Source organism: Heteronotia binoei, chromosome 15, assembly GCF_032191835.1.
Source record: "Heteronotia binoei isolate CCM8104 ecotype False Entrance Well chromosome 15, APGP_CSIRO_Hbin_v1, whole genome shotgun sequence".
Taxonomy (NCBI): domain Eukaryota; kingdom Metazoa; phylum Chordata; class Lepidosauria; order Squamata; family Gekkonidae; genus Heteronotia; species Heteronotia binoei.
The window spans coordinates 5,852,553-5,879,120 of record NC_083237.1 but is presented as its reverse complement, the minus strand read 5'-3'; the positions used below and the strand labels follow the sequence as shown (position 1 = coordinate 5,879,120).

Sequence of the window (26,568 nt, the reverse complement as noted above, 5' to 3'; positions counted from 1 at the left end):
CCGGAGAGTCTCAGAGCGGCTCACAATCTCCTTTCCCTTCCTCCCCCACAACAGACACCCTGTGAGGTAGATGAAGATATTGGATTTATATCCCGCCCTCCACTCCGAAGAGTCTCAGAGCGGCTCACAATCTCCTTTCCCTTCCTCCCCCACAACAGACACCCTGTGAGGTAGATGAAGATATTGGATTTATATGCCGCCCTCCACTCTGGAGAGTCTCAGAGCAGCTCACAATCTCCTTTACCCCCCCCCCCCACAACAGACACCCTGTGAGGTAGATGAAGATATTGCATTTATATCCCGCCCTCCACTCTGGAGAGTCTCAGAGCGACTCACAATCTCCTTTCCCTTCCTCCCCACAACAGACACCCTGTGAGGTAGATGAAGATATTGGATTTATATCCCGCCCTCCGCTCCGAAGAGTCTCAGAGTGGCTCACAATCTCCTTTACCTTCCACCCCCCCCCACCACAACAGACACCCTGTGAGGTAGATGAAGATATTGGATTTATATCCCTCCACTCCGAAGAGTCTCAGAGCGGCTCACAATCTCCTTTCCCTTCCTCCCCAACAACAGACACCCTGTGAGGTGGGTGGGGCTGAGAGGGCTCTCACAGCAGCTGCCCTTTCAAGGACAACTCCTACTAAAGCTATGGCTGACCCTAGGCCATCCAGTAGGTGCAAGTGGAGAATGTGGGGAATCAAACCTGGAGGAACTAAGAGTATTTATAGCGCTATCAATGGTAGGGTTGCCAATCCCCAGGTGGGGGCAGGGAATCCTCTGGTTTAGAGGCCTTCCCCCTGCTTCAGGGTCATCAGAAAGTTGAGGGGGGGGAGGGAAATGTCTGCTGGGCACTCATTATTCCCTATGGAGCCCGATTCCCATAGGGCATATTGGAGAATTGATCTGCAGGTATTTGGGGCTCTGTGTTTGGAGATAGATGCACTACATGTGCAGCATAGCGTCTGATATCTCTCCTCAAAAGACCTCCCAAGTTTCAAAAGGATTGGACCAGGGCAGTCAATTCTATGAGCCCCCCAAAAGGTGCCCCTATCCTTCATTATTTCCAGTGGAGGGAAGGCATTCAAAAGGTGTGCCGTCCCTTTAAATGTGTTGGCCAGCGCTCCCTTTGGAGTTCAATTATGCTTGTCAAAAAGCCTTGCTCCCTGCTCCAGCCCCAAAGTCTCCTGGCTCTACCCCCAAAGTCCCCAGATATTTCTTGGATTGGATCTGGCAAGAAAGCAACTTGAAATGCCTTTTCTATGCTGGCTGATGAGGGGGGGGGGGGGCTTCGAGAGCTGCACAATGTGTGTGAAAGAGCCACACCACATGTGGTGCCCAAGCCACCGTTTGGCCTCCCCTGCTTTAGTCCATTGATGGTGCAGAGGACGCTGGGGTTACTGGCAAAGACGGCCGATTTAAACAAAACCCCGCGGCTGAGGCACAAAGTCACGGACCACTGCTGAGGTCTGCCACTAAGGTTGTCAGGTCTACCCGCCCCCTCCCCTGCATGGGCGTAGGGTTGCCAGATCCAGAATGAGAAACTCCTGGAGATTTGGGGATGGAGTCTGGGGAGGACAGTGGGGTACAAAGCCACAGGTTCTACTAGAGTTGCCAAGTCCCCTGCGGTTGTCCGTGGAGGACTTTTTCTCGTGCGCACGCAGCGCAATGATGTCACCCGGAGGTGATGTAACACAGCAGGCACACGTTGCGTGGGAACGCTCTAGGAAGTCACAGGAAGCTCTATGGTTTCATGTGGGGATACTAGCCATTTGGGAGGAAAAACTCTATGGTACCATAGAGTTTCCAGTAGAAATTCTATGGTACCATAGAATTTGCAGGAAACTTTATGGTTTCACGCAAGGGCATTGTAGCAATTTGGGGGGGAAACTCTATGGTACCATAGAGTTTCCCCCCCAAATTGCTACAATGTCCTTGCGTGAAACCATAAAGTTTCCTGCAAATTCACAGAGAGCGTTTTCCCACATAGCTTACCTCGGAGCAATGTCCCTCTTCACCACGCAGCGTCTGCGCGGATTTCGCACCAACTGCTCCGCATAACCAGGAAGAGCCGCGGCTTTTGCGTCACAGATGTAAACAGCTAAAAACCAGTGTACATCTGCGACGCCAAAGCCGAGGCTCTTCCTGGTTATGCGGAGCAGTTGGTGTGAAATCCGCGCAGACGCTGCGCGGTGAAGAGGGATGTCGCTCCGAGGTAAGCTATGTGGGAAAACGCCCAGAGTGTCCCTGTGTGATATGCTCGGCACGATACGTCACTTCTGGATGCCGCACATACTGCACGATGATGGGACTCTTTGGGGGGAGGGGCGGTGATCCCTCCAGCGGCTCCTTTCTGCCGGTGGGTTGGGGACCGCCAAACTGGGGGATCTCCCGTCCAGGAGGGAACTTGGGAGCCTAGGGTCTCCCCTCCAAAGCAGCCATTTTCGCAGAGGATCTGATCTCTCTTGTACTGAACGGAGCTGCAATTTCAGGGGACCTCCAGGTCCCACCTGGCGTCCCTGTCTTCCACCCAGCCATTTAATACATTCCCCACCTACGATTACTGGCAAACGTCTTTTGCTGATTGCCTGTCTGGGTGGAAGCCAGAATAGACAGGCAATTACACAGCCGGTTGCTCAGTTTCCGGATGAATTCACCTGGAGAAAAGGGCCACAATGACCCCTGTTCACGCGAAGCATACAATTCCCAGGCACTAGGACCCAGGAACCCCCTTAACGGATTGGAGCAAAGGCCTGTAGCAGGGGTGGCCAAACTGTGGCTCAGGAACCACATGTGGCTCTTTCACACATATTGTGTAAAAAAGGTCAAGGTAGTCCCCTGTGCAAGCACCAGTCGTTTCAGACTCTTGGGTGATATTGGGTTACAATGTTTTCATGGCAGACTTTTTACGGGGTGGTTTGCCATGGCTTTCCCCAGTCCTCTCCACTTTCCGCCCCAGCAAGCTGGGGACTCATTTTACTGGCCTCAGAAGGATGGAAGGCTGAGTCGACCTTGAGCTGGCTACCTGAACCCAGCTTCTGCCGGGATCGAACTCAGGTCGTCGTGAGCAGAGCGCTTGGACAGCAGTACTGCAGCTTTACCACTCTGCATGTGTCCCTTTAAATCACTTCTCCAAGCCAAGGCAGCTGGCAGCTTGGAGAATGCATTTAAAGTTGCTTTCTTTCCACTTCTCTCCCCATCTAGTTGCCTTCCTTCCTTCCTTCCTTCCTTCCTTCCTTCCTTCCTTCCTTCCTTCCTTCCTTCCTTCCTTCCTTCCTTCCTTCCTTCCTTCCTTCCTTCCTTCCTTCCTTCCTGTCTTGCAGCCCTCAAACATCTGACGTTCATGTCTTGCGGTTCTCAAACATCCGATGTTTATTCTATGTGTCTCTGTTGTAAAGGAAGTTTGGCCACCCCTGCCCTGTAGGATTTCCAGCTCTGGGTTGGAGATGGGGGTGGGGGTGAAGCTTGGGGACGATAGGATTTGGAGAGGGGAGGGAACTCAGCGGGGTGTCATACTCCAGAGCAGGACTTTTTTTTTGGTAGCAGGAGTTCCTTTGCATATTAGACCACACCCCTCTGATGTAGCCAATCCTCCAAGAGCTTACAGGGCTCTTCTTACAAGGCCTACTGCAAACTCCCGAAGGATTGGCTATAGCAGGGGGTGTGACCCAGGGGTAGAATTCTAGCAGGAGCTCCTTTGCATATTAGGCCACACCCCTCTGACGTAGCCAATCCTGCAAGAGTTTACAGGGCTCTTACAGGGCCTACTGAAAACTCCTGGAGGATTGGCTACAGCAGGGGGAGTGGCCCAGGGGTGGAATTCTAGCAGGAGCTCCTTTGCATATTAGGCCACACCCCTCTGACGTAGCCAGTCCTGCAAGAGTTTACAGGGCTCTTACAGGGCCTACAGAAAACTCCTGGAGGATTGGCTACAGCAGGGGGAGTGGCCCAGGGGTGGAATTCTAGCAGGAGCTCCTTTGCATATTAGGCCACACCCCTCTGACGTAGCCAATCCTGCAAGAGTTTACAGGGCTCTTACAGGGCCTACTGAAAACTCCTGGAGGATTGGCTACAGCAGGGGGTGTGGCCCAGGGGTGGAATTCTAGCAGGAGTTCCTTTGCATATTAGGCCACACCCCTCTGACGTAGCCAATCCTCCAAGAGCTTACAGGGCTCTTCTTACAGGGACTACTGAAAACTCCTGGAGGATTGGCTACAGCAGAGGGTGTGGCCTAATATGCAAGAGTTCCTGCTACAAAAAAAAAAGGCCCTGCCCCAGAGGGTACCCTCCAAAACAGTCACTGTTCTCCAGGGATGGTGATCTCTGCCTCTGGAGATCAATTGTCATGGCCTCCTCTCCAAGTTAGCAACTACAGCAAAGAGTGATCGTCCGGCCCTGAGCTGTTCTTTCATCGTGGGCCAGCCAGTTGTTTTGGAAAGCTGCAGAGCCCGAGAGCGGCTTCCCCCACTCCCCCCCCCCGCCTCCCTTTGATGCTCAGACTTCAGGCAAATGCAATCCATTATCCAACCAGAGGTCTCCCGCCCGGAGTGATTAATCTCGAGGAAACAGTATTGGTGGGGCTCCCATCTGCCTGGAAAGAGCGTCCTGATCTGCAAACCCGCCTAATTCAGGGTGGGGGTGGGGAACAGGGCAGCCATTGGGGTGCCAGTCATGTTCCCCCTAAGCTGCAGAGTCTTGTGAGCAAAAATTCTGCTTTCTGAGCTACCGGCATTAAAGCTGTGAGCGACTGCACAAATTACTGTGCTCCAGGGCTATTTTTCATGAGCTAACACAAAAATGTGTGAACTGGAGACTAAAAATCTGTGAGCACTCCATTATGCCCTATGGAGACCGATTCCCATAGAGTATAGTAGTGAATTGATCTGTGGGTATCTGGGGCTCAGGGGGGGCTGCTTTTTGAGGTAGAGGCACCAAATTTACAGCATACCATCTGGCGGCTCTCCACAAAACACCCTCCAAGTTTCAACAGGATTGGACCGGGGGGTCCAATTCTATGAACCCCAAAATAAGGTGCCCTTATCCTTCATTATTTCCAATGGAGGGAAGGCATTTCAAAGGTGTGCGGTCCCTTTCAAGGTGATGCTTGCCACACCTTTGCTGCTGGCTCCACCCCCAGTGTCTCCTGGCTCCACCCCCAAAGTCCCCAGATATTTCTTGAATTGCACTTGGCAATAGGGTTGCCAATGTTACTGGTTTTTAAGGTTTAATTGTTTTTATGAAGTTGAAATGTTACTGGTTTTTAAGGTTTCAAATGTTTAAGTATCTAATTGTTTTATACTTAAAATTGTTTAAATTTTATGCTTGATCAATTGTTGGAAGCCGCCCTGAGCCACTTGTGGGAAGGGCGGGATATAAATCCCGAATAAATAAATAAATAAAATAAATCCCCAGGTGGGGGCAGGGGATCCCCTGGTTTGGAGGCCCTCCCCCCACTTCAGGGTCCTCAGAAAGCGGGGGGAGGGGAGGGAAATGTCTTCTGGGAACTCTATTATTCCCTATGGGGATTTATTCCCATAGAAAATAATGGATAATTGATCTGCAGGTATCTGGGGCTTTGGGGGCCCCTGTTTTTTGGGGTAGAGGCACCAAATTTTCAGTATAGCATCTAGTGCCTCTCCCCAAAATACCCACCAAGTTTCAAAAGGATTGGACCAGGGGGTCCAATTCTATGAGCCCCAAAAGAAGGTGCCCCTATCCTTCATTATTTCCTATGGAAGGAAGGCATTGAAAAGGTGTGCCGTCCCTTTAAATGTGATGACCAGAACTCCCTTTGGAGTTCAATTATGCTTGTCGCAGCCTTGATCTTGGCTCCACCCCTAATGTCTCCTGGCTCCACCCCCAAAGTCCCCAGATATTTCTTGAATTGGACTTGGCAACCCCACCCCTTGCTAAGGTTTCTCCCTCTGGAGGGAGAGCACGGGGTCACTTGGCTTTCTGTTCCCTGCTTCCCAAACGCCACATCAGCAGCTTGAAGGGAAGATGCCGGGTGGCCAATCCCAGGAGGGGGTGGTTTGGGCCTCCCGCCACACACAGACCACGTCCAGGTCGCCAATTGAAGAAATTACAGAGGGGAGAGCTAATCAGAGGGTGGGAGGACGGCCTGCAAGCGGGGAAGGACAGGAAAAGGGTGGGTGGGCAACCGACCACCTGCTTAATTAGAGGAGAGGTCCAGCCGGCCTTCTAGGCCGAGAAAACCGCTTCCCTCCCGTGGCCGGCTCTTGAGCAGATTTAGCAACCTCTTCTTAGGAACGCAGAGCGCCAAATTCCTTTCCCACTTGAAAGGAGGGAAGCTGATAAGACAAGAGTCACGGGCTGGCCGGGACCCGTTCCACCGGAAAATGTGGTCTTTTTAGTCGTCCCTCCCTTCTCAGCAGCCCTGTGTGAGTCGGAGTGCTCCAAGTAAGATTCTCCTCAGCAGTGCCATTCAACAGGACACGCTGGTTTTCCACACCTGACTCTTTTCCCTGAAATGCCTGAATGGCAGGCAGGAATTCAACTGACGGGCTGTTTCTCTTGTACGGAGACGTAGGACAAAGGCTCCCTGTGGAACTCCTGCCTGTGTTTCAGCTGTGCAAGCTGGGGTGAGGGGGAAATGGCTCCCCTCATGGTGGGGCGTTCAATATCTTAAATGCGAATGTGGGGAATCAAACCTCTGATTTCTTCCTCTCAGGTACACGGCGGCTGGTTTGGTTTCTTAGTGGGGGGGGGGCACATAGAATAAACGTTAGATGTTTCAGAGTCAGAAGACGTGAACACCAGATGTTTGAGAGCTGGAAGGAAAATAAATGGAAGGAAGAGAGGAGGAAGAGGTGGAAAGAAAGCATTCTCCAAGCCGGCTGACAGGGCGGAGAGGGCTTGGAGAGCCACACAATGTGTGTCAAAGATCCACAGTTTGGCCACCCCTGGGGTTAAACGTAGGGTTGCCAAGTCCAATTTAAGAAATATCTGGGGACTTTGGGGGTGGAGCCAGGAGACATTAGGGGTGGAGCCAAGATCAAGGCTGTGACAAGCATCATTGAACTCCGAGGGGAGTTCTGGCCATCACATTTAAAGGGACAGCACACCTTTTCAATGCCTTCCTTCCATAGGAAATAATGAAGGATAGGGGCACCTTCTTTTGGGACTCATAGAATTGGACCCCCTGGTCCTTTTGAAACTTGGGGGATATTTTGGGGAGAGGCACTAGATGCTGTACTGAAAATTTGGTGCCTCTACCTCAAAAAACAGCCCCCCCAGAGCCCCAGATACCCACAGATCAATTCTCCATGATTTTCTATCGGAATAAATCTCCATAGGGAATAATAGAGTTCCCAGCAGACATTTCACTCCCCTCCACCTGCTTTCTGATGACCCTGAAGTGGGGGGAGGGTCTCCAAACTGGGGGATCCCCTGCCCCCACCTGGGGATTGGCAACCCTAGTGAAACGTCATATGCCAGAAAACAAGCCTTCTCCTCGTTCCTGGAGGAGACTCACCGATGAGGAACTCGAGGCAAATCCGGTGCTCTTCGGGGATGTAATCCTGCTGGAACTGAAGCCGGATATCGAAGGGCTGCCCGCGACGGACGATGAGGTGGTCGTACTCGTACTCGTGCGTGTGGTGGCTGCACCGGTTGCTTCCTGATCGGCTGCTCATCATGTCGATGCCGCTGACGACCAGCATGCCCTCTGCGCAAGGAAGGAAGAGGGTCACCCACCTGGGCCATGCCAGGGGGCCATCTTGGGGACTCCTGTCCTTTTGATGAGGGGGGCCACAGGGGAGGACTAGAGCTGACGGGCAGCTGGATAAGAGGGGGCTCAGACAAGTGCTCGCAGGAGCGCAGCTCCTGAACCTTTCTGAGGGTTACCCCCCCCTCCTCCCCACCTACCTTGTCCATGGAATAGGAGGTGCAGCTGCATAACAATCCCTGGATTAGGAGGGCCGGCAGCCAGCCAGCCACCAGGGGCTTTGCCACACCCCCAGCAGCTCTCGTTAACCCCTGGAGAAGCCCGCACCACCCTTTCTCTGCTTCTTATGTGATTTTGGGCTGTGCGTGGCTTGCTGGCCTTTTGACTGGGGTGCGGCTAAGGAGAGTCCCAGGTGAACGAGACCTGCTTGGCCTGGCTGGAACTCTAGCCAGCCCAAGCAGGCCTCGCTCGCCTGGGGCTCTCCTTTCTTGCGTTGGGTTGTTTTTGGCGGTTGGGGGAGGGCGGCATATGCTAATGAATTGTGCTAATGAGCTCCACCACCTATTTTTCTACAAAACAACCCCTGGACAGCATCCCCCATGGAGGAGGTTGCTGGATTTTATGGTTTTAGGGGAAGGGTTCCCAACCTTTTTGAGCTCATGGACGCCTCTGGGATTCTGGCAGAGGGGGTGGGGGGCTTAGCCACAAGATGGCTGCTACAAGAGGGGGAGCCGCCCACAAACTGTCAGGGCATGAGACGACGTTGGTTTAATTTGTTCAACAGAATGGACAAACCTGATCCAGCGACGCCAGCTTTTCCAAGTCGTTTAACAGCTCCTTCACTGTATTCTTAATGCAATGGACGGGCTTTAGGAGCACGTGCCCGAACAGAGAGAGCATCTTGCGGTGACTGTTTGGTCCCTGCATACAGTGTTTGAATTTTGCAAAATGCACTTTGCAGAAGTATCGTGGAATATCCCGTGTTGACAAAGGAACAGGCGCGGCGGAAGCCGACAACCTGTTCTGGAGAATTCCAGCGTCAACTCTATGCAAGAACAAAATGCCTTTGCATCTTCAGGGACTGTCATCAAGTACGTTTGGATTTAAGATATTGATACTTCATGCTACCCTTATCAAGGGACTTATTCTCTTTATGTGTTGTAAGACTGCTGCAAATATTAGTAATTTTGTCAGCATAACTTTGTGTCAAGTCTGGCTTCAACTCTGGCTCAGCCAAAGAGCATGCTGGGTAGAACCAAAGCAGAACCAAATGCTGCTAGCACCCCTCTCCTGTTCCCCCCTCCCTCCTCTAGAGCATCTCCCTGCTTTGAAATGGGTATGTGTGAAAAGTCTTATCTGAACCTTCTCAGCTCAGGCCCGGGGGAGTCCGAGGAGCCTGGAAAACATCAAGGCCAGTACGCCTAATCAACATGAGAATGTATTGGTAACATCTATGTGTGAATGTCCCCTGCACAATTCCCCTGCCCGTAGGAATGCCTTTGAAGGGCTCCTTATATGCAATGTATCTACTATATGATTTTAGTCTCTTCAAGCCTTGGCTTAGGCCACAAGTATCCAGTATCAATAAACAAGTTTCTTTGTTTCTACATCGACCCGTTATTGAATCTGCCGACTTGACATTTTGAAGAGACTAAAACCTTGGGGTTGTGTTTTGTTTGCAATTCTGCGGTGACTCCTCTCTTTGTTTTAACACTTACCGCGGATGACTGGATCTGTCCGCCGAGCACCGGGCACCTCCCCTGGCGCGGGCCCCCAATCGCCATCGTCCCCCTGGCCTGAGCAGCACCGGCAACATCGGTAAAACCAGCGTTTCCTCCTTCTGGGCGGCTGCTCTGGCTGGCTGGGCATTCGCATGCGGGTACTGGCGTTGGCCCATCGGCCCGCGTCCCCTCTTGGGTCTGGCACTGGCATGGCTTCTGAAAGGAGGAGGACAAGAGTACAAGGTCATGGTTTGAGCATTGCAGAGGAGGTCAGAGTTCGACAGGCAGACTACTCGGCGGTTTGGCTCGCTACGCCCTAGAGCAGGGGTGTCAAACACGCGGCCAGGGGGCTGAATCAGGCCCCCGGAGGGCTCCTATCAGGTCCCAGAGCAACTGGCTGTCATCTGCTTCCTTCTCCCTCTCTCTTGCTTCCTTCTGCATCAGTTTGGTGTGGTGGTTAAGTGCACGGACTCTTATCTGGGAGAACCGAGTTTGATTCCCCACACCTCCACTTGCAGCTGCTGGAATGGCCTTGGGTCAGCCATCGCTCTTGCTAAGTGGTTAAGTGCACAGACTCTTATCTGGGAGAACTGGGTTTGGTTCCCCACTCCTCCACTTGCAGCTGCTGGAATGGCCTTGGGTCAGCCAGAGCTCTTGCCAAGTGGTTAAGTGTGCGGACTCTTATCTGGGAGAACTGGGTTTGATTCCCCACTCTTCCGCTTGCACCTGCTGAGATGGCCTTGGGTCAGCCAAAGCTTTCATAGAAGCTGTCTTTGAAAGGGCAGCTGCTGTAAAAGCACTCTCAGCCCCACCTACCTCACAGGTGTTTGTTGTGTGTGGGGGGGGAGGTAGAGGAGATTGTGCCTGCTCTGAGATTCAGAGTATAGGGCGGGATATAAATCCAAAAATCATCACAGCTTGCTTTGCAAGGCTTGCTCAATCGCACAGGAGCTACAGAGCAAAGCCTCTATTTTCTCTGTTGGCTGAGGCTCCTCCCCTCCTCCTCCTCTGAGGAGGGAGTGAAATACCCAGACCTTCCTTTGCCCAATTCCCTTGATCACACAGGAGAGATACAAAATCTTTAATCGCGTTTGTCTGTGTCCCTTATAAAGTTTCTATCTCTGCTACCTAATCTTAAAACAGGTACACACATCCTGGTCTGACGTGGGTCGGCCCAACGAGGTCTCGTTTATGTCAGATCCGGTCCTCACAACGAATGAATTCGACATCCCTGCCCTAGAGTCAGCTGTGTTTTCGCAGAGGACAGCAACAGTGCAAAGGAAAAAAAACCAGGGAGGGTTAGAGACTATGGAATACTGGAACTTCAAGGACTGAAAAAGAGTTGCGGAAGGATCAAGGGAATGGCTAATCAGCTAAATAATTACAATTAGCTAGTGTTGGGTTGTTGCTGTTTTGTTTAAATTGTTTATATACCTTGGAGCGGGGGTGGCTAATCCGCAGCTTGGGAGACACGTGTCTCTTTCAGCTCCCGGAGGAGGTGTGGGCCCTGCGGAGCCTTGACCAGTTCCGCAGGGCCTGCAAGACCACCCTTTTCAAGCTGGCGTTCACAGACTGCTGATTTGATTGTTCAATAAAGGGATCCGCCAATATGGTTCTGTTTAAGGACCCCCGCTATCATGTAAACTGACAGAAATAGCGCTAGGAACATCATTGCTACTGTCAGATCAAGTTAAGTTAACTCTGTACTGACTGGTTTTTAAATAATGTTAATTTTAAAGCTTGTATATTTACTGTATTGTATATTCATGAATGTTGTTAGCCGCCCTGAGCCTGCTCCGGCGGGGAGGGCGGGATACAAATAAAATTTTATTATTATTATTATTATTATTTCACTCCTATTGTGTGGTTCCTGAAGCCCCCACTGCCCTGTTGGCTAGCTTGAAGAAGGAATCTGTCCCTTTAAATCACCTGCAAGCCAAGCCAGCCGGCGGCTTGGAGAATGCATCTAAAGTTAAAGTTGCTTTCTTTCCACCTCTCCTTCCCCCCAATCTATTTTCCTTCCTTCCTTCCTGCTCTCAAACACTTGACGTTCATGCCTTGTGGTTCTCAAACATCTGGTGTTTATTCTATGCGGCTCTTACATCAAGCACGTTTGACCATCCCCGCCTAGGAGGGTTGCTTTGTTTCGTTTAGTTATTTCTGGCTACTCGTTTTATTTCTTTTGGAAGAAGAACCACCAGATAGGGTTGTGAACTTTGGGTTGGGAAATTCCTGGAGATTTTGGGGGGTGAAGTCAAGGAGCGATGGCTTTTGGGGAGGGAAAAGTCCTCAGAGGGGTCTAATGCCCTTGAGTCCACCCTCTAAAGTCACCATTTATCTCCACCCCGCCCTCCAAGGAACTGAGCTCTGTAGGCTGGAAATGAATTGCAATGCTGGGAAATCACCAGGCCCCATGTGGAGGCTGGCAACCGCAGCAATAGGCATTCAGGGGCAGGACCGGATCGACATGTTTTTTGAGAGGGGGGCAAAATTTAAAAAAAATGGTGCCCCCTTATGGGCCCATTCTATAGGCTTCCCAATCCCCAGGTCCCAGAGGGGGATCCCCCGGTTTTACAGACTTCCCCCCTCCCCCAGCCAGCTGGCCAGCAGGGGAAGCCCTGCCCCCAGAGCCATCATGCACCTCCATGAACGATTCCCATAGGGAATGATGGGGAATTGATCCGTGGGTATTGGGGGCTCTGGGGGGGCTCTAGTGCCTCTCCCCAAAATACCTCCCAAGTTTCAAAAAGATTGGACCAGGGGGTCCAATTCTATGAGCCCCAAAAGAAGGTGCCCCTATCTTTCATTATTTCCTATGGAAGGAAGGCATTTAAAAATTCGTGCAGTCCCTTTAAATGGAGCTCTGAAACTAACTTAGCAGATAATGTATTTGACAGTCTCAAGAAAGGTATACATCAGCTCAAAATGCATAAATTTAGAGAACTGGAGTTAAAGTTCCTCACAAAATGGTACAGAACACCAGCAACATTAGCCAATATGTTCCAGGGTTTGAATTCTAACTGTTGGCACTGTGGAAAGAAAAAAGGATGGTATTCCCACATGTGGTGGGAATGCTCAGAAGTTAAACCCTTTTGGGAAAAGGTAATAGAGCATATCCATAACTTTTTTGCTATAAGACCAACGATAGATCTAGATTTAATGTTCGGGAGCATATTAAATAAATACGGAATCAATAAAGAAGGGCTGGATCTATTTAAAGCAATGGTGCTAGCTGGCAAGGCTGTAATAGCCTTTGGCTGGAAGGATAAAACCAAATGGACGGAGCAAAACTGGCATAATTATTTATTTGAATATGTTCAGTCGGACATTATAGCCATGCTTAACCGTGATGAACAATGGGGGTCAAAAACAAAAAGGATAAAGGAGAAATGGTATCCATATTTAAAGTGGTCACTAGAAGGTCAACGGCGGGACATTCGGTGGAAGCTTCTTAATTTGTGCCCCTGGCTAGAAAGTTGAGTACGCAAGGGAGGGAGGGAGGGATTAGGGAAGAAAAATAGATTGATGAATGTGATAGGAAATCAAATCCTATGTACTAAAACATTCTCATCCCTATCGTCAGGGCAGGAAAAGCTCGGAAGTGACAAGAATATGAAGGTGAAAGAGAAAATGGACTTAATAAGGCCTAGAAGGAGAAGACTAAAGAACGACGGTTCTACTTGGAAGCAAGAAGACCTCAATATGGACTGATATAAGAACATTTAAACTAAAAGGACCGAGCAAGAATACCTTGTAAAGGGAGATAGAGATTCAGATGTATACCCTGTATGAGAAAAAGGATAAGCTCAATGTAAATGACTAAAACAATAAATATATTCATATAAAAAAAAATGTGATGGCCAGAACTCCCTTGAAGTTCAATTATGCTTGTCACACCCTTGCTCTTGGCTCCACTCCCAATGTCTCCTGGCTCCACCCCCAAAGTCCCCAGATATTTCTTGAATTGGATATGGCAACCCTACCATTCTACCTAGAATAGAATGGACTCCATATTCAATTTGGCGCCCCCCCTCCGCTGGCGCCCAGGGCAAGCACCCCCCTCTGCCCCCCCCCCCCCCCGATCTGGCCCTGTTTAGGGGAACCGCTGTATCTGTGACTGGCTCCTGGGAGAGCAGTTGGCACAGCTCCCAGGACGGCTGTTTTTCATTTCGGGGCGTATCTTCCGCCGCAATCTGGTTTCTCCAGGAAAGGAAGACGGCAAGATGTCTTCTGCAGATAGGGTTGCCAAGTCCAATTCAAGAAATATCTGGGGACTTTGGGGGTGGAGCCAGGAGACTTTGGGGGTGGAGCCAGGAGACATTAGGGGTGGATCCAAGATCAAGGCTGTGACAAGTATAATTAAACTCCAAACGGAGTTCTGGCCATCACATTTAAAGGGACGGCACACGGGTCCAATTCTATGAGCCCCAAAAGAAGGTGCCCCTATCCTTCATTATTTCCTATGGAAGGAAGACATTTAAAAAGGTGTGCTGTCCCTTTAAATGTGAAGGCCAGAACTCCCTTGGAGTTCAATGATGCTTGTCACACCCTTGTTCCTGGCTTTGCCCCCAATGTCTCCTGGCTCCACCCCCAAAGTCTCCTGACTCCACCCCCAAAGTCCCCAGATATTTCTCGACTTGGCAACCCTACCATGAAGTCATCCCTGGTTGAACTTCGACCTGTCAGGCCTTAATGAAAGTCATGGGAACGCTGCCAGAAATTTGGGTGGGAACCTCGAGATCTTGGCCTTTTCTCCAAGCTGCATCAACTTGCTTCCTTGCCAGCCACCGAGCTTTTACCTAAAGCCTGTCCTCCCTGGACCTCCGACCTTCGCACAAACCCAAAGAAATCCCATTCCCCCTTCTCCCACGCTCATAGCCAGGTATGGGAGGAAAATATGTTGAACCCACGTGCACTGAAGCGCTGGGGTTTTTTTAGCCTGTTCCCCGTAGGTTCCCTACCCTTCTCTTGCTCAGGAATCCGGCTTTCCAGCTTTCCACCGCCAGCTGAGGCTTGTCAGACAAATCTCCGCATTTAAAGGGATTATTCAGGACTGTAGCCAGTCATTTAATGGAGAGAGAGTAGGGGCGGGGGAGGCAATGGTTGCCACCTCCTGGTGGGACCCGGAGTTTCCCTCAAATTGCAGCTCATCTCCAAACTTACAGGGATTCGGTACTTTGGAGGAAAGAGGCAGCTTCAGAGAATGGACTCTATGATATACAACAGATAGGGTCGCCCGCTCTGGTGGGGGGGAAAGACCGGGAGATTTTAGGGGCGGAGTCTGAGGAGGGTGGAGCTTGGGGAACATTGCCAAGTCCAGTTCAAGAAATATCTGGCGACTTTGGGGGTGGAGCCGGGAGACTTTGGGGGTGGAGCCGGGAGCAAGATTGTGACCGGCATAATTGAACTCCAAAGGGAGTTCTGGCCATCACATTTCAAGGGACCGCACTCCTTTTCAATGCTTTCCCTCCACTGGAAATAATGAAGGATAGGGGCACCTTCTTTGGGGGTTCACAGAATTGGACCCCCTTGGTCCAATCTTTTTTTAAATTTGAAGGGTCTTTTGAGGAGAGGCGCTGGATGCTATGTCGAAAATTTGGTGCCTCTGCCTCAGAAAACAGCCCCCCTCAGAGCCCCAGAGACCAGTGGATCAATTCTCCATTATACCCAATGAGAATCGGTCTCCATAGGGAATAATGGGGTGCCCAGAAGACATTTCCCTCCCCCCCCTTTCTGAAGTGAGGGGAGGACCTCCAAACCAGGGGCTCTCCTGCCCTTACCTGGAGATTGGTAACCCTATAATGCAACAGTCCACCTTCCAAAGCTGCTGTTTTCTCTAGGCACACTAATCTCTGTCGCCTGGAGATCACTTGGAATAGCTGGAGATCTCCAGCTAGCAACCCACAGAGAAACAGTGCTAATTACTGACCCCTACCCAGGGGTCGTTTTGTAGGAAAAAAGGTGCAGGAGCTCAGTAGCATATCAGTCAGGGGTGGCCAACGGTAGCTATCCAGATGTTTTTTTGCCTACAGCTCCCATCAGCCCCAGCCAGCATGGCCAATGGCTGGGGCTGATGGGAGTTGTAGGCAAAAAAACATCTGGAGAGCTACCGTTGGCCAGCCCTGGCCTATTTTATTTGCACTTGCCCCAGGATCTGCGTGCAGCAGGGAGAGAACTCCCCGCTGCATGCAGACGCTGGCTGGAGGTTCAGGAGCTGAGCTCCTGTGAGCTTCTGCTGAATTCAAGTCCTGCCTCTACCTCTAATGTCCATGCACTGTAGTTTATCATAAGGAAGTCTTAATAGAAGCCCTATATCTGCAGTCTGGCACATCATCCGAGCCAGGAAAGAGGGATTTGCATAGCAGCACAGATCGAATCAGTCTGGTGTAGTGGTTAAGTGCGCGGACTCTTATCTGGGAAAACCAGGTTCGATTCCTCACTCCTCCACTGCAGCTGCTGGAATGGCCTTGGGTCAGCCATAGCTCTGGCAGAGGTTGGACTTGAAAGGGCAGCTGCTGGGAGAGCTCTCTCAGCCCCACACACCTCACAGGGTGTCTGTTGTGGGGGGGGGGAAGGTAAAGGAGATTGTGAGCCGCTCTGAGATTCTTTGGCGTGGAGGGTGGGATATAAATCCAATATCTTCATCTACCTCACAGGGTGTTTGTTGTGTGGGGGGAAAGGTAGAGGAGATTGTGAGCCGCTCTGAGACTCTTCGAAGTGGAGGGCGGGATATAAATCCAATATCTTCATCTACCTCACAGGGTGTCTGTTGTGGGGGGGGGGATGGTAAAGGAGATTGTGAGCCGCTCTGAGATTCTTCGGCGTGGAGGGCGGGATATAAATCCAATATCTTCATTACCTCACAGGGTGTTTGTTGTGTGTGTGTGGGGGGAAGGTAGAGGAGCTTGTGAGCCGCTCTGAGACTCTTCGAAGTGGAGAGCGGGATATAAATCCATTAATAAAAGGGGAGGTTCTTTCATTATGTCAGCCATTTTTGCCCGGTGAACTGATCAATGTTGCCTGGAGATGAGTTGTAATCCCAGGAGGTCTCCAGCCGCCCCCTGGAGGTTGGCAACTCTGCCCCTTCAGTCCTTTAACCCAAATTCCAGATTTTGGAGGGAGAAGAAGGGAGCTGAGGAATGAATCTTGCCAGTGGCAATTTACTTGGTGAGTAAAAGGCATTCTGCACATGCTTAGAGGCATCCACTCTTTTGCAAAGGCGATTACAGCCAGGTGGCTTGCAGTTTGGGATTCAAACCCAGATTCCATGATCAGTGAAACTGGGAATTTCTTGCCTCGCCTTCCAGGGCCCCAACTACTGGAGCACATTTCCCCCCACAAACAAATAAGGCAACCCCAGGATAGTACAGATCTCACTGTCTAAATTGCTGACAACAAATAGGAGAATAAAAAGGAAAGAAGCAAAGGGGCCAGGAAGAAAGGGCGCTGGGACAGAGTGGAAAAGAATTAATGTGGTCACAAAGGGGTTAACTGACTGAGCTGCAGCTATCTTTCAGCTGTTCCCCCTTCTGCAATCAGGACAAACAGTGCCACATTTCCCCTTTTTTCTCCCTAACAAAAAGGGCTAGAAACGCTTTTTAAAAAGAAAACAAGGGGTGGGACATGATTTGTGGGAGGTTGCCCCCAAATGCACCCCCCTGTAGATATAATTCGGGGCTGATCCTCTTCTGCTCTCCCCTATTTCTTCACTTTTCCATGAAACATAACAGACGACCATGTAGATAGATTCATATGAAGCTTCCTTATACTGAATCAGACCCTGGGTCCATCAAAGTCAGTCTTGTCTACTCAGACTGGCAGTGGCTCTCCAGGGTCTCAAGCTGAGGTTTTTCACGCCTACTTGCCTGGACCCTTTTGAGTTGGAGATGCTGGGACCTGGGACCTTCTGCTTGCCAAGCAGATGCTCTACCACTGAGCCACCGTTCCTCCCCTGTTTGTCTAAAGAAAAAGAGCGGAGTCCAGCCGCACCTGAAGACCAACCGCTTAACGCTGAATAGAAGCTTTCGTGCAGTGAAGCTTTCACACTTCTGCAGATACCAGATGTGAAGCATCTCTGAAAGTCTGATCTGGCCAAACCAGTTGTGAAAACCCCAATCTAGGACTTGGGCTCTCTATCAGTTTGTCACATTCTTCTCCCACCTGTCCTCCTGGGAGTTTGACCCAGTTTGTCCTCTGTGAACTGGGCAGGGCTTTTTTTGTAGAAAAAGCCCAGCGGGAACTCATTTGCTTATTAGGCCACACCCCCTGACGCCTAGCCAGCCAGAACTATGTTCCTGTGCATTCCTGCTAAAAAAAGAAGAAGCAGCAGCTTCAGAGAGCCAGTTTGGTGTAGTGGTTAAGTGCACGGACTCTTATCTGGGAGAACAGGGATTGATTCCCCCACTCCTCCACTTGCACCTGCTGGCATGGCCTTGGGTCAGCCATAGCTCTGGCAGAGGTTGTCCTTGAAAGTGCAGCTGCTGGGAGAGCCCTCTCCAGCCCCACCCACCTCACAGGCTGTCTGTTCTGGGAGAGGAAGGGGAGGTGATTGTAAGAGAGCCAGTTTGGTGTAGTGGTGAAGTGTGTGGACTCTTATCTGGGAGAACCAGGTTTGATTCCCCACTCCTCCACTTGCACCTGCTGGCATGGCCTTGGGTCAGCCATAGCTCTGGCAGAGGTTGTCCTTGAAAGGGCAGCTGCTGTGAGAGCCCTCTCCAGCCCCACCCACCTTGCAGGGTGTCTGTTGTGGGGGAGGAAGGGGAGGTGATTGTAAGAGAGCCAGTTTGGTGTAGTGGAGAAGTGTGCGGACTCTTATCTGGGAGAACCGGGTTTGATTCCCCACTCCTCCACTTGCAGCTGCTGGAATGGCCTTGGGTCAGCCATAGCTCTGGCAGAGGTTGTCCTTGAAAGGGCAGCTGCTGTGAGAGCCCTCTCCAGCCCCACCCACCTCACAGGGTGTCTGTTGTGGGGGAGGAAGGGAAAGGAGATTGTGAGCCTCTCTGAGACTCTTCAGAGTGGAGGGCAGGATATAAATCCAATATCTTCTTCTTCAGCAGCCCTGGAACCAGGTTACGATGAGCAATACTAACACCGTTTTGCAAAGTTGTTGGCAATGGCTAACACAATATTGCCAATTTTGTGAACTTCAAGACGTTTTCTAAAACAAGAGACAGGGGCATTCTTGGAAGGGGAAGGTAGTGAGCCCAAGAGAACAAATGGTCTCTGTGTTCCAACAAATAAAAAGCTTATTTGCTGGCCTGCTAACAAGTTACTGGACTAGAAACATGCGAGAACAGAATGAGCCCGTGCATGGAAACATGCTGAAAACTAAAGCCATTGTTCTGTGGCGCATGTGTTGAAGGCCACAGCGCCTTTTGGGTGCTAGGAAAATAAGGGCAACGGTGGGCATTTGTGAATGTCCCAAAACAGGGCTTTTTTGTAGAAAAAAAATCTAGAAGGAACTCGTTTGCATATTAGGCCATACCCCTGAAGCCAAGCCAGCCGGAACTGCATTCCTGCCCAGAAATAAGGATAAAATAACTATATACCGGTACTTGCTATGTGGTGCTCTTGTCATTATAGGGTTAGAGCTGTTGATTGCATATTATAAAAGCTCACACCATAATGTTCTGGGCAGACCCCCTTGGCTATTCTTCAGTTTGGGTTTCCTTTTATTCGAACAAAAGTTTTGCTCTGCTGGGAAGGAATCTCTCCTGTTGGGCTTTTATTTGAATGAGGCACACCAGGTGAATAGCCCATTTTGCTACCACAGGCTTAGAGAAAGAGACTGCCCTGAGGTGGCAAAGTGGGGATTCTGAACGCAGCCCCCCCCCCCCCCCCGATTTAGCCTGGCACTAACCACTGGACCACCCTGACTCTCAGGCTCTTTATTTTGACTGTGTCCCCTCAAAGGGGCCAGGCATTTGGCACATGGTCCCTATCTCTCCCTTCTGAAGCACTAATCAAAACATAACACAAGAAGAATCTCTGGCCCGTTCCCAGCCTTAACTCCTCTCTTTTCTTGGCCAGATCAAACCGAGGCTGATTTCCAGTTATTTTGCTCTGAAGATCTATCTCACTAGTTCCCCCCTCAGGCCTCCTAAGAACGCCAGAAGAGCCTTGCTGGTCCAGCCTCCTGTCTCACACAGCGGCCAACCAGTTCCTCTGGAGATCAAGCAACAGGGCAGAGAGGCCAAGGCCTTCCCCTGAGGAGAACATTAGAAGAGCCCTGCTAGATTAGACCAGTGAGGGTCCACCTAATCCAGCCTCCTGTCTCACACAGCGGCCAACCAGTTCCTCTGGAGATCAAGCAACAGGGCAGAGAGGCTAAGGCCTTCCCCTGAGAAGAACATCAGAAGAGCCCTGCTGGATCAGACCATCTAGTCCAGCATCCTGCCTCACACAGGGGTCAGACAGTTCCTCAGGAGGTCTAACAACAGGGCATAGAGACTGAGGTCTTCATAAGAACATCAGAAGAGCCCTGCTGGATCAGACCAGAGGTCCATCTAGTCCAGCATCCTGTCTCACACAGGGGCCAGCCAGTTCCTCTGGAGGAGAGGCCAAGACCTTCCACAGATCCTCAGAAGAGCCCTGCTGGATTAGACCAGTGGTCCATCTAGTCCAGCATCTTGCCTCACACAGTGCCAACCAATTCCTCTGGAGGGCCAGCAACAGGGCAGAGAGGCCAAGGCCTTCCCCTGAGAAGAACATCAGAAGAGCCCTGCTGGATTAGACCAGTGGTCCATCTAGTCCAGCATCTTGCCTCACACAGTGCCAACCAGTTCCTCTGGAGGGCCAGCAACAGGGCAGAGAGGCCAAGGCCTTCCCCTGATGTTGTCTGCTGGCACAGGGGTTCAGAGGTTGACTGCCTCCGAATGCGGCTGTGGAGGTTCCCTTGAGTGACCACGGCTAGCAGCCACTGATAGACCTTTCCTCCATGGATCTGCCTAATCCCCCTTTAAAGCCATCTATGCCTGTGGCCATCACTACATCCTCTGGTAGCGCATGCCATGTTTTAATCTCTTGTTCTGTAAAAAAAGAATCTCCCTTTTGGGCCTCCTCCTCTTGTCCCCTTTCTGAGGCCCAAAACTCCTGGCTCAGGGAGCGAGGAAGAGCATCGCGTGGGTGTTGCTAGAAAGAGACGCAAGGGACAGGGGAAGGAGGGGATCTCCAAGCACACCGAATCACTGCCCTTTGCCCTGGGTCATTGTGATCCAGATGCCGACTGAGGTTGCGAAAGACCAGGGGAAAGGCGGGACGGAAGGCGGCAGACGCAAACAGAAGGGAGAGGCATTGCAGACGATAAGCCAGGAAAATAAAGAAATGAGCTCTGATATGGTTGAAATTCTGCCTCCCCTCCCCTCAGCCTCTTCAGATAAATTTCGTCCCTGGAATGTTTAGCGACCAGAGCCAGTGTGGTGGTAGAAGAATTGGTTTGGTTTTATTCCCTCCCCGCTTCACTAAGAAATTAAGGGAAGCCATGTTTGAGCAGGCCTATGACCCATCCAGTCCAACACTCTGTGTCACATAAGAACATAAGAGAAGCCATGTTGGATCAGGCCAGTGGCCCATCCAGTCCAACACTCTGTGTCACATAAGAACATAAGAGAAGCCCTGTTGGATCAGGCCAGTGGCCCATCCAGTCCAACACTCTGTGTCACATAAGAACATAAGAGAAGCCATGTTGGATCAGGCCAGTGGCCCATCCAGTCCAACACTCTGTGTCACATAAGAACATAAGAGAAGCCATATTTGAGCAGGCCGATGACCCATCCAGTCCAACACTCTGCGTCACACAATGGCCAAAAAACCCCAGGTGCCACTACTCACTACTACTTCACTACTCAAAGGAGTCTCAGAGCAGCTTACAACCTCCTTTCCCTCCCCCCTCTCCCGCAACAGACACTCTGTGAGGTAGGTGGGGCTGAGAGAGCTCTGACAGAAACTGCCCTTGAGCAAACAGCTTTGAGAGAATGGCGACTGACCCAAGGTCACCAAGCTGGCTGCATGTGGAGGAGTGCGGAATCGAACCTGGGTCTCCAGATTACAGTCTGCCGCTCTTAACCACTACACAGAGCTGGCTCACTGGAGCGGTTAGCGTATTCCAATCCTCACTCTGCCAGGGAAGCTGGACGTACCAGTCTTTTTCTCTCAGCCTAACCTACCTCACCGGATTGTCGTGAGGATGAAACGGGAGAAAGAGAACAACGTAAGCCGCTTTGCAGAGAAGGGTTGCTAACTCCAGGTCAAGAAATTCCCGGAGATCTGGGGCTGGAGCTTCCGGGGGGTGCAGTTTGGGGAGGGAAGCGATTTCATGGGGTATGGAGCCCCCTCTCCAAAGCAGCAGGAAAACTGATCTCTATAGTCTGGAAAGCAGTTGTAATTCTGGGTGATCTTCAGGCCCCGCCTGGAGGTTGGCAACCCACAAAGAGAATCGCAGCAACCGTAGGCAGAGAAATCCAATGCACAAGGCTTGTCCGTGAAAGCCAGCCTCCGTGCAACCAACGAACTCACCAAACGATTCAACAATTACAAAAGCATCTGTTAGTTCACAACACACCATACAATTAGCCCTTAGCGAAATAGGGGACGCGTTCACCAAGAACCAATCCAGTCTTTATAGCAATCGATGCTCAGTTCGTTCCAAGGAATCCTGGTGAAATAGTTGTGAAGCTGATCAGTGTCTCTCAATACATGCAGCCAGCAATCCAAAAGGATGAAAAGAACAAGGTCGTACTGGATCCCTTGTTTCGCACAGAATCCTTCTCCCTGGCCTCTATGTTTATTATACCTCCCCCCGCCCCCCGGCATGAGGTAGTCCTTTGGATCTAACCAGGAAGCCAATGAGGTCCGTTTCCATGTTTGTTCCACGTTCAAAGTGAAACTCTGTATTTCCCAGTCGATATACGAATACAAGAATGAGGAGAGCCCTGCTGGGTCAGACCAGTGGTCCGTCTTGTCTCACATACAGCGACAAACCAGTTCCTCTGGAGGGCCAGCTACAAGGAAGAGAAGATGAAGTCTTCCCCTAATGTTGTCTCCTGGCACTGGGATTCAGAGGCTGACTACCTTTGAACATGGAAGTTCCCCTCAGTCACCATGGCCAGCAGCCACTGATGGACCTCTCCTCTGTCAGTCTATCTAAAAAAAGGTAAAGGTAGTCCCCCTGTGCAAACACCAGTCGTTTCCGACTCTGGGGTGACGTTGCTTTCACAATGTTTTCATGGCAGACTTTTTACAGGGTGGTTTGCCATTGCCTTCCCCAGTCATCTACGCTTTCCCCCCAGCAAGCTGGGGACTCATTTCAGAGAGCCAGTTTGGTGTAGTGGTTAAGTGTGAGGACTCTTATCTGGGAGAACCGGGTTTGATTCCCCACTCCTCCACTTGCACCTGCTGGCATGGCCTTGGGTCAGCCGTAGCTCTGGCAGAGGTTGTCCTTGAAAGGGCAGCTGCTGTGAGAGCCCTCTCCTGCCCCACCCACCTCACAGGGTGTCGGTTGTGGGGAAGGAAGGGAAAGGAGATTGTGAGCCGCTCTGAGACTCTGTCCTTGAAAGGGCAGCTGCTGTGAAAGCCCTCTCAGCTCACCCACCTCACAGGGTGTCTGTTGTGGGGGAGTAAAGGAAAGGAGATTGTGAGCTGCTCTGAGACTCTGTCCTTGAAAGGGCAGCTGCTGTGAGAGCCCACTCAACCTCACCCACCTCACAGGGTGTCTGTTGTGGGTGAGGAAGATAAAGGAGATTGTGAGCTGCTCTGAGTCTCTGTCCTTGAAAGGGCAGCTGCTGGGAGAGCCCTCTCCAGCTCCACCCACCTCACAGGGTGTCTGTTGTGGGGGAGGAAGGTAAAGGAGATTGTGAGCCGCTCTGAGACTCTTCGGAGTGGAGGGCAGGATATAAATCCAATATCTTCTTATCTTCTTCTTCTTCACCGACCTCGGAAGGATGGAAGGCTGAGTCGACCTAGAGCCAGCTGTCTGAAGCAGCTTCCGCTGGGATCGAACTCAGGTCGTTAGCAGAGGGCTCCGACTGCAGTACTGCAGCTTTACCACTCTGCGCCGCGGGGCTCTTGTCTATCTAATCTAATCTCAGTCCATCTAATCCCCCTATATAGCTGTCAGTTCCTGTGGCCATCACTACATCATCTGGCTGAAAATTCCACATAAACAGACAATGTATTAATGCAGATTTTAATGTAAAACAATAATCTGGTCACTCTAGATCTGCTTAAGCGAAGCATTCACGAGAGACACAGAACATGGGCCTACCCTATAGAAAACAATCCTGCATAAACATACAAGTTACTCCTATTCTCCCTAAGTGGACTTTTAGAAATAAGGTTAATTTTCAAAGTTTCTTACCCAGAGGTTTGCCAGAGAAAAAAATGAGAAAGTAGATGCCACTGAATTTAAGTTCTGAGAGGTTGTGGGGTGTGGGTGGTTGATACAGAAGCCATCACAGAGACCAACACATTAATGTATCACACCTGATTCATGCCCTCTAAAGGCATGATGTAAGACACCTGTGACCATCCCAAATAACAACTGCTGCAAACTCTGTTTGGGATCCATTCTGCGCATGTTGTTGTTCAGTCGCACAGTCGAGTCCGACTCTTTGCGACCCCATGAGCAAAGTCACGCCAGGCCCTCTTGTCTTCCACCATCCTCCGAAGTCTGCTCAAATTTGTGTTTGTTACATCAGTAACGCTGTCCAGCCATCTCCTCTTTTGCCGTCCCCTTCTTCTTTTGCCTTCTGCCTTTCCCAGCATCAGGGTCTTCTCCAGGGAGTGCTCCCTTCCTATATGGTGGCCAAAGTCTTTGAGCTTCAGCTTCAGCATCTGACCTTCCAGGGAACAGTCAGGGTTGATTTCCCTTAGGACTGACTGACTAGATCTTCTTGCAGTCCAAGAGACTCTCAAGAGTCTTCTCCAGGGAATGCTCCCTTCTCATTGGGTGGCCAAAGTCTTTGAGCTTCAGCTTCAGCATCTGACCTTCCAGGGAACAGTCTGGGTTGATTTCCCTTAGGACGGGCTGATTGGATCTTCTTACAGTCCAAGGGACTCTCAAGAGTCTTCTTCAGTGAGGGCTTCCTTCTCTTTGGGTGGCCAAAGTATTTGAGCTTCAGCTTCAGCATCTGACCTTCCAGGAAACAGTCTGGGTTGATTTCCCTTAGGACTGATTGATTGGATCTTCTTGCAGTCCAAGGGACTCTCAAGAGTCTTCTCCAGGGAGAGCTCCCTTCTCATTTGGTGGCCAAAGTATTTGAGCTTCAGTTTCAGCATCTGACCTTCCACGGAACAGCCAGGGCTGATTTCCCTTAGGACTGACTGATTGGATCTCCTTGCAGTCCCAGGGACTCTCGAGAGTCTTCTCCAGCACCACAGCTCAAAAGCATCTGTTCTTCTGCGCTCGGCCTTCCTTACGGTCCAGCTCTCACAGCCATACATGACTACTGGGAATTCCATCGCTTTGACTATATGGACTTTTGTTGGCAGGGTGATGTCTCTACTTTTTATTATACTGCCCAGGTTTGTCATAGCTGTCCTCCCAAGGAGTAAATGTCTATTTATTTGTTATTTATCCTCCAAGGCTGAAAACTGTAGATCACCTAGAACAGTTTTTTTTTTTTTAAACGTGTTTGCACATTTACCCCAAAACTTCATGATTTACATGCGGATTTACAGTCTCCTGTGGAAACTTACCAAAATCAATCGATAATTTTCAAGTTCTTGTTTTCTAGTTGAGAGGGTAAAATGTGAGCCTAGGATTTTTGTTTTGTTTTGTTTCGGTTGGCATAAAACCAAAGCTAGTCTACATGCTCAACAGTGAGATTCTAGGATGTATCACTTCATACTGTGGATTGCCAGCCTCCAACTGGGGCCTGGAGATCTTCAAATGACAAAGGCCAGGTCTCTTGGAGGAAATGGAGGCTGTGATCACACTAAAGAATGCACTTTCAATCCACTTTCCAACTGGATTTTACTGTGTGAACTGGCTAAATCCAGTTTGAAAGTGCATTGACAGTAGATTGAAAGAGCATTATTTAGTGTGTGTGATTGCAGCGGCAGCCGGAGGGTGAAGTATACAGCATGATACTCCACTGGTGTCTCTCCCCAAATTCTACTCTTCCCAGCTGGCAACCTTACACCACAGAGAGTGGATTTGGTTCAAGCTTTCTGCCTTAAAGTGCTAGGGAATTTTTTTTCTTTCTACTTGCAGGGAGTTGATTCCACGGTAAGGTATTTAAATGGAGTCTTATTCCCCAGCAGCATACTTTGGCCTGACGTCTTTGGGTCAAACACGACACTGGAGAGAGTTGTAATTGTGAAACTTTAATCTCTACCCAGCTCCAGGCGAGGGGTTGTGGGTTAACCTTTCCTCTCCATGGCCTCTTCCCAGCGTGACCCACTTTCCCCCTCCAGCAACGCTATTTGGAGAAATAATGGACTGAATTCTAGCCCGTGACCACAGCATGGACCCAACCCACCACTCTTGTGTGATCATCTCTCATGCCAAGGATGGGTTGAAAAAACAAAAAGGGCCGTTGACCTACAATATTATCTCAGGGGTTCAAAAATCCTTGTCATGCGGTTCTACTTTTTGCAATGGTGATTCCAAACCACTTCCTTGCGAAACCTTCCCTCCCCCATAGATAAGGAGAAGCTTTTTAGCAGAATAATACAATTTCCCCCTTCTGAACATGTGTCTTTTATAGACGGCCCATTAAAAAAAGCAAGCCACCCACACAAAGGCTTTCTTGAAACATGAGGGAGCCTTACTTGGGGTCAAACCCTTCACTGATTCTCTCTCTCTCTCTCTCTCTCTCTCACACACACACACACACACAGCTGTCTTTTACAGAACCAGTCCATCAAAGTTCAGTATTGTCTGCTCAAACTGACAGCTGTTCTCTAGGATCTCAGGTAGAGGTCTCTTTCACATAACCTACAGTAAACTGGGGATTCTAGGGATTGAACCTGGGACCTTCTTCATGCCAAGCAGAGGCTCTACCGCTGAGCCACAGCCCCTTCCCCATGTCAACACATTAAGCTGTACTGTACTGAATTAGACCACTGGCCTATCAAAGTCGACACTGTCCACTTAGACTGGCTGCAGCTCTCCAGGGTCTCAGGCTGAGGTCTTTCACATCCCTTACTGTCTCATCCTTG

At 50.4% G+C, this 26,568-nt stretch overlaps 1 protein-coding gene across 1 annotated transcript in view; it reads right to left on the bottom strand.

Moving 5' to 3' along the window:
- Window positions 1-26,568, bottom strand: part of TGM1 (transglutaminase 1) — an 87,208-nt gene that overhangs the window by 44,175 nt on the left and 16,465 nt on the right. Inside the window, exons 2-3 of the mRNA XM_060256310.1 lie at window positions 9,406-9,624; window positions 7,496-7,687 (exon numbers count right to left, since the gene is read on the bottom strand). Of these exons, the coding sequence (XP_060112293.1) occupies window positions 7,496-7,687; window positions 9,406-9,619 (406 nt within the window). The 5' untranslated portion in view covers window positions 9,620-9,624. The remainder of the gene's footprint in view (window positions 1-7,495; window positions 7,688-9,405; window positions 9,625-26,568) is intronic.